Genomic DNA, 7,633 nt, shown 5'->3' with positions numbered 1-7,633 from the left:
TCAGATACTCAGATCTTGGTGTAAGGCCAAGAGATAATTCCACTGAGCTGAGGTACTTATCTGCCTCTCCCCCCCCCCCCTTACAGTAGTACCCAAAAACCTTGCAATCTTTAATATATTTATCCTGAAAAAGGGGAGGTGGGGAAGTATTATCTCCACTGCACCCAGGTGGAACTAGGGCAGAGAGGCTAAGTGGCATACTCATGCTCACATAGGAAAGTCTGTGACTGAGCAGGGGTTTGAATCCTAGTCTCCTAAATCTTAGGTTTGCACCCTAAACACTGGGCCATCCCTCCTCTCTAAACAACTTTCCAATAGAGTGATCTGACTGGCTGCTAGTCACACTGGAACTAGAACGCATCCCCATAACTGGGATTTAGAGCAGAAAGTGTGAGAAATTGAGACCTCTGTTCTCCTGACAGTGCAAATTACTCAGTCCTCTTCCCAGGCACTATGGGGTATGGGGAGGTGGGGGGTGGGAATGAGCAAACAGGGCAACCATGAGCTTTATTTCTTTATTATTAAAAAGTATCTTTTCAGTGCTGTTGGATCTAGAAGGGGTTAATCCTGGCTTTTACCAAGCAGGCTCTACCCAACACCCTGCAGCGTGCACTGTGCTCTATGGGGCATGTCCCTGGTTTCCTCCGTAGGGCTCACACAGTGACGTGGGCTGTGTCATAGCCATAGAACGCAGGCCTCCAGACTGAGGCTTTCCAACCCTTCAGTGTCAGTAACAGGATTACAGCGCACACAAGCACCCTCCTCCATCCAAAAATGCTCTATACTGAAAGAACCAGCCCCCTAGCTATGCATCCAGCAACAGTCAGTACCAGTGCTCCTGGTTGAGGGTGTATGAGTGTGTGCACACGCATGCCTGTGCAGCTGAGGGATGGGAAGATGAAGGGGATTCACATGGACTGAGGTTGCATGAAAAATACCCAGACAGGGCCCTCCCTGTGCAAAGGCAGGCATTGGAGGCCCTAGGCAGAATCCTCCACTTGCAAAGGGAAGCAGTCAGTCAGTGGACTCTGACCACCCAAGCCTCTGTGATGTGACTGGCAGAGATTTGGGGAAGGCAGGCACATATGCAATGGGGATGGAACCAACTAGCTTCACCCTTCCCCGATTCCCAGGGATGGGTGTTCCTAGAGTACAGATTTCAACAAGCCAGATAGCTCCTGCAAGCTCCTGGTGGGCGGGGCACCCTTAGCATGAGGGGAACCTGTGCTATCACACTGTCCATGCCTAAGGCTGGCCAAATGCCCCTTACATTCCAGCTTCCAATGTCTTTGCTAAACACCGGAAGGCCTAAGTGCTTAACACAATCCTCCCCAGTCACATATTATTGTGGCCACAAAATCAATCAACCAAAAGGGGAGAAAGTTTCCCTGTCCTGCCTAATACAGCCCAGCACTCAAAGCCCCGGGGAAGAGCCACCAGCATTCAGGAGAACAAAACAATTGCAGAGAGAGGAGGGAAAATGTTTATCTTTTATACTGGCTTTTTTTGGTCCCACTCACACTCTCTCTCCAAGAACTGTTCCACTTCATCAAGTAAATGATCCCCTCCTTGCAGCCTTCAAAGACAATCTTTTTTCCTTTAGTGGAAAGGGAGAGGAAATTCAGCACTAGGGAGCCATAGCTTAAGATCAGAAAGAGTGTGACGTACAAAAGAGCAAAGCCAGGAATTTGCCACTGACTGCCCAGAATACTTCAGGACTGACTCCATTTAGAAGCAGTTCTGCGCACAATGCCTCCATTCTCTGTGTTATTCTCTCGCGCGTGCTCTCAAATTTCCAAGGATACTTCAGGCAAAATGGATCTTTAGATGCTTGCGAGTTCATCTGCTCCTACAGCATCTATGCCGCACAACTGGCAGCTTGGTAAACACACTCTGCTCAGGCTCCTCCCAAAATCCCAAGAGCAGCTGCATGTTTCTGCTGAAATGATCAGGGCAAAATAATGAACAATGTTTCTATTTACATTGTTGTTTTAAGGCTTCACATTTAATGACAAATGAGTTAATGACAATCACATTTCTCAGATTCACACAACACTGCATTGGGTCATATTCTGAAGCCTTCCTCTGAAACTAGAAGGGTTAGAGGATGAATTTTTTAAAGAAAATTCAAATTCATCACAATTTGAAATGCCAGCCAGAATCAACTCAGTCAAAACCTTGATTTCCCCTGGATGGCAACATAAGAATTGAGATGTCGTCATAATAGGGTGGCTCTGAATGGGAGGCATATAGAGCAAGTGCAGATGAACCTGCAAGCAACACAGACCCTCTTTGCAGAAATATCCTTACCACTAAAGAGCAAGGAAAAATAGTAATAATAATAGTGAGCATGTAGCTAGAGCTGCCCTTCACAGTGATTTGAGCTTCACAGTTTATTAGAGTTCAAGAAAAGGCATGATACAGAAGTAGAACTGCATCTAAGCAGTAGAGGTCAACTTCTGCCTCAACTTAAGTGACTGAGACTTCACTGACTTCCTGGGTTAATGCCAATGGCTTCTTTGGAATATTTTCCCAGTGGCATCAGAGGCCTTTTAAGATTGATGCTCCATCCTTCGTGCACATGAATTAATGCACAGGGTGTGCTCTCTGAGGTGCTCCTGGAACAAGTGGGCAAGATCAGCACACAGTGTGACGTACCCCAGGTGCTGCACTACCTAGACTCTTGGGTTCCTGCCTGGGGTTAGTCTGTGTCAGAAGAACCCTGGCTTTGTTTTCATGCACAGATGGTGGCACTATTTTATGAACATTTTAAAATATGGACTCTCAGCTGGATTAGGTTATGGGGAAGGGATAGTACTGAAGTCACGTGGTCTAGGATTTCCCTGAACTCTGTGTGTGGGGAGGGAGAGGGATGAGTGGGTTAGGAGCAAATTCACTCATAGAGCACTGCTATTCTGATCCACTCAGAACACCACATTCAGAGGGGCACGAAGGGGGACACTTAGCATACAAGTCACACTTTCTTGGGGTGGTACTTCCCAGGCACTCGAGCCCAGGTTCTCCTGCATCATGCCTGGCTGGGCCTCAGCCTCTCACTCAGCTGGGCACACTCCAGTTTGCAAGGGACTCTCTTCTTGCAAGCTCCAGGAAAGGGTTAGCGCACTGCACACAGATGAGTAGGAGGCAGCAGGTACAGTCAAAGTCTGGTGTAGTTGGAACCATCACTTTGTTCACTCCTAAAGATGCATGAAGAGGCTGGGGCAAGAATGGTACCTGGTAGGAATGCTTGAGGCCAGGGCACCTGCTACCTTTCAGCAGCTTGCCCACTGAAGAAGCTTGAACTGCCCTTTACTGCTTTGCCACCTCCCCTTTAATCTCACCAGAATGAAGCCACAGTTAGAGATGGATCTGAGAGTGAATCCACACCCCCTTGAAACTTTGTGGACATTTGGTTCCAAACTTTATAGCTCTTATAATGGGCCCAAACTGGAACCCCACATCCAAACACCCTCAAACTTTGGGAAAGAGATCTGAATCTAAAAGCTGCTGCTCACTCCAGAGATCAGCAGAACAGACGTGGTTCACACACACAATCCGGCAGCCCAGGAAATGCCGGGGATTTCACTAGGCTGTTGGGGGCTATTTGATTACAGCACACAGAAAGAGAGAAAGCAGACATGCCTTTAGGAGCTTAATTATAGAAAGCCTGTCCACTTCTTGGGAGGAAGCCAAGCAAGAAGGGGTTAACCCAGCAGGCTTCCATTCCTCCTCCTACCCACACACAAGAGACTTTCTAAAATTCACCATCTCTTTCTCTGCCTTTGCAAAATAGCTGTATGCTGGGGAGGCAGGGTCCTCTTCCCAGTCCTCTCTCCTTCCCACTGGAACCTGCACTACTGTCCATCATCAACATCTTTAGGGTAGGTAACAAAGGAACGTAACTTGGCTGAAGATTTTCTGGGAAGGAAGTATAAAAGAAGGCACAGGAAGGCCACCATGGGTTCTCTCCCCCATCTCTCCTTAGCCCCGCCTGCCCCCTTTCTAGGCTCCTGTCCTTATTAGTTCCATTTTTCCATTTTTGTTGTGTTTGGGGAAAGGCTCCAGCTGCTGCAAAGCCAGGAGAGCAGCCGCTTTCCGTAGCTCCTGGCACGTCTCTGTAGGGAAGGAGTCTGCAGTGGGCTGTTTGCAGGAGCGTGCCCTCTGGGGTTGGTGTAGGATGGGTGACCCCATCTGTAGATGGGAAGCAGAAGGGCAGCTGATACTGTGGTCCTCCTTGTTGCAGTCTGGCCAGACCCTGCCCCAGAGATCCCACCAGATCAGAGTGAAAGACTAGGCTAAGTGTGTGGGGCAGAAGATGCTTCCCAGAAAGGTGATGGGGAGGGAAGACAAATGGTTGGTTTAGATTAAAGGGATTTATAGCGCTGAGGCTACAGGTTGGAGTTGGGTCCCTTGCTTCTTAATTCAAAAAAGGTTTGTAAAATACCCTTCTCCTCCTGCCCCCTTTGACTGCAGCTACAGGTCCCAATCTAGCCACTGCTCTGTACCAGTGGGAGTCAATATCCCCTTTATACTCACTCTCCTACCACTGTCAAGATCTACTCTGAACATGTTAGCAAATGCCCCCTTCCCCCAGGATATCCTCAGCTTTCTTCCTCCTGCAGGCAGTTGTAGCCTCTCCTCCCTGCCTAATGGTTTAGGATAAAGTGCCAGCTCAGCTACATCATGCTGGTGCAGACTGCCTGTGGCTGGGCCAGCCCAGCAAAGGGTAGAGAGACATCCAGTGTGAAGCACAGACACATTAACCATGGGCTGAAGATCCAGTGCTTTTAAGCCTTCTCTGTATGCCCAGCCCTGCTCCACAGTGAAGGGCAGACCAACCTGGTATTTTCTCCTACTGTGCAATGCATCTAGTGGGAGGGCATGCCCTCCTCTGACCTTCCCCTGCTACCTGTGCCCCCAGTCACACTCCTCAAGGAGGGCACGGCAGCCAGGCACCAGCCTCTCCTCTCGGTGCTAAGCCATGCTCCGCAGAGGAGGTCACACCACCCTGCTACCTCAAGTTTCAGCCTCGCTTACCACCATCCCATCCCACATCAGAGGTGCTCCCTTTTCCTTTAGCTCTTTGGGGTTCACTGCCTCCCCCCCCCATTGCTCATTAAGTGTACTGCTCCTCCCTGTCTCCACTAAACACAGAGATGGCGTCTGCTTGGCCCTAAAACTTCCTAGGAACTCCCCACGTTGCATACATTCATTCTGAAAATCCAATAATGGCCTTTGGTCCGGGGCATCGTGGTTCTCTTGGAGAAGGGGTATGACCAATGTCTTTTTGACACCAATCCAAGCATTTCGAGGCTCTTTCAGCCCTCTTCCCCCCGCCATGCACCAGAGACAAAGGCAGAGACATAGGGCACTAGTTCTGTAACTCGGCCCCAGCTCAGCAGCTTCTTGGAAAATTTCAGCTGGATGGAGCCAGGTTCCTTGCAGGTGTCAGATCTCCAGTGCCGCGGTTCTCAGCTCGAGACAAAGCCGCTCTTTAGAAGTGCTGTGAGTGGACGCGGAGACTGGCAGCTCCGCTTTCTCCGGTGACTTTCTCAAGCTAGTTCCAACACTTCCACCCAGAGCCTGTTGCTCTTCGAAAGTGAGCTTGTCGGGAGAGTCTGCTGTGTCGCCAGCCGCGCCTCCCTGCTGCTTGCAGAGGTGACTTATAATCCTTCCTGGGGACCGGGGCTGCACTTGTACTGGCGGTGACATGGCTCGGCTCAGGCAGCAAACAAGGGCGGGCAGGAGCCAGGCTCTCAAGTGCTGGTGTGGTCCACAGAGCCCCCCACCTCCACCATGGGGCGCAGGAAGAAGGGAGATGTCACCAGCCTGGGTCTACCGGTTGGGGTATCGTCTCCGCACCTCCCCAGGCCCGCATCATAGGGCTCCCTGCTCTAAGGAGAGCGGCTCCTCTCGCTGCCTCTGCCGCTGCCTTTCCCGCTTGGCCCGCCAGCAGATGTAAGCAGCCACCAGCAGGCCCACTCCAAACATCAGGGTGGCCACCGAGACCGCCTTGGCGATGTCCATCTGCGGCCCATTGATGATGAAGGTGATGCACGTCGCTGCGACGCCGATGACCAGGGAGACGATGCCGAAGGGGAAAATGCACCGGTACCAGGATTTCTCAGTGCCCCCCGTGGCCAGAGCCAGCTTATTGAGTGTAGCCGTGGAGTCCGTGGTGGTGGTCAGAGGCAGCGCTGGCTTCCCTCCTTGCAGACAAGTGAGCGAGTTGGACTTGCAGCCCATCATATTGGCAAGCAAAGCAAAAGCAAAGAAAACAACGGGAGGGAGAGCCGGGCGTGGGAGGACCCCGCGCCACCACTGCTGGGCTGCTCTGTGAATGAAAGCAGAGACGCAGGTCCTACATGGTCTGCCTTTGTCTCAGCTCAGTACTCGCTCCCTCCGCCCAGGGCCACAGCTAGCAGCTCGCTGGCTGCCTCTCGCTTTTTGCTGGGAGCTTTGGCTCTGGCTCTTTTGCTGTAACGCTGAGCGGGGATTGGCAGATGAGAGGGGTGAGATCATACCTGTGGGAGGGAGCCTGTGTAGCCGTTAACTGTTTCAGGGGCTCTGGCCAGGGGTTTGCCCGGAGCCCCGGCTAGGATGGTTCTAGGGACTCATCTTAGAGTGAGTTTTCACAGTTCTCAGTTGCTTGTACAACTCTAATCGTTTGCTGGGCACTTAGCAAAGGGCAGCCCCCGGAGGAGGGAGTGAAATCAATGCCTATGGCCCTCCAGTGTTCAAGCCCAGCATGTGGGATTCCTCCTGCTAGGTGCCACCAGGAGCCTGTTCCACACCACAGCATTTGGGGGTTGACAAGGCCCGCAGTCTTCCCTCTAGGGACTGGTGTTCCCCATGTCCATCCCCTCCCCCCGCCCTCTCCTTCCACTATCAGCAGCCCCACACTCGTGAACTGGGCTAGCAGAAAACAATCTTCTGACACTGATGCAGTTCCAAGTAGGATTTCAAGCAGGCAAGTCCATATGTTAAGACCAAAAGTACCAGGCAATGGAAGACTGAACCAGTCCCTAGGGGAGGTTTGTCCATATCACACCGCCTCATATAACTCACAACTGGGAATCCTCTCAGGAGGCCCAGAGCTGAGGCAGCCTGGCGTGTTACAGGTTGTTCTGTGTTTGTACAGCACCTCCCACGAAGGGCTCATTGCTGGCACTCTGAGTGCTCCCATAATACAAATAAATCAATAATTAAAGATTCAGGTGCCCTGGCAGAGCTGAGTGTGGGGAAATCAGGATGGGAAAAGCAGGGGATTGTCGATGGTAAGAAGTGAGGTGCCCACACAGAGCGACACACTGGGAACTTGCCAAGTGCCTGCCAGCAGTATCTCTGGATCAATGTTCCTAGTCTTCATTTCTCGAGTGCTAAAATCTTAAGTAAAATGTTGTTACTATCAGTTTAAAAAATACATAAAGGATCCCAGCTCCCCTAGAGTGTGAGGGCACTGAGCCATGCCCTTTCAATGACAATCGCTGCATGTGGGACCTACTAATGCATAAGCTGGTGGCAGAACAGTCCCTCCCCTCTGACCCTGCTCAACATGTCTGAGGAACCCCTAGAACTCTGGGAAGGAAAGGTAAAAACAAGGGCTGGAGAAAGAGGTGACATGGAAAAGGGG

At 51.2% G+C, this 7,633-nt stretch overlaps 1 protein-coding gene across 1 annotated transcript; it reads right to left on the bottom strand.

Annotated features, from left to right (window-relative positions):
- Nucleotides 1-501: 501 nt before the first annotated feature.
- On the bottom strand, nt 502-7,032 carry LOC101935256 (transmembrane protein 100-like). The gene has a single exon (XM_065559796.1). The coding sequence runs from the start codon at nt 6,247-6,249 to the stop codon at nt 5,878-5,880; it is 372 nt and encodes a 123-aa protein (XP_065415868.1). The 5' UTR covers nt 6,250-7,032; the 3' UTR covers nt 502-5,877.
- Between the last annotated feature and the right edge of the window lie 601 nt (nt 7,033-7,633).

The sequence above is a fragment of the Chrysemys picta genome, chromosome 10, assembly GCF_011386835.1.
Source record: "Chrysemys picta bellii isolate R12L10 chromosome 10, ASM1138683v2, whole genome shotgun sequence".
Classification (NCBI taxonomy): Eukaryota; Metazoa; Chordata; order Testudines; family Emydidae; genus Chrysemys; species Chrysemys picta.
Note: the sequence above shows the minus strand (reverse complement) of the source record. Positions and strands in the feature narration are given on the sequence as shown.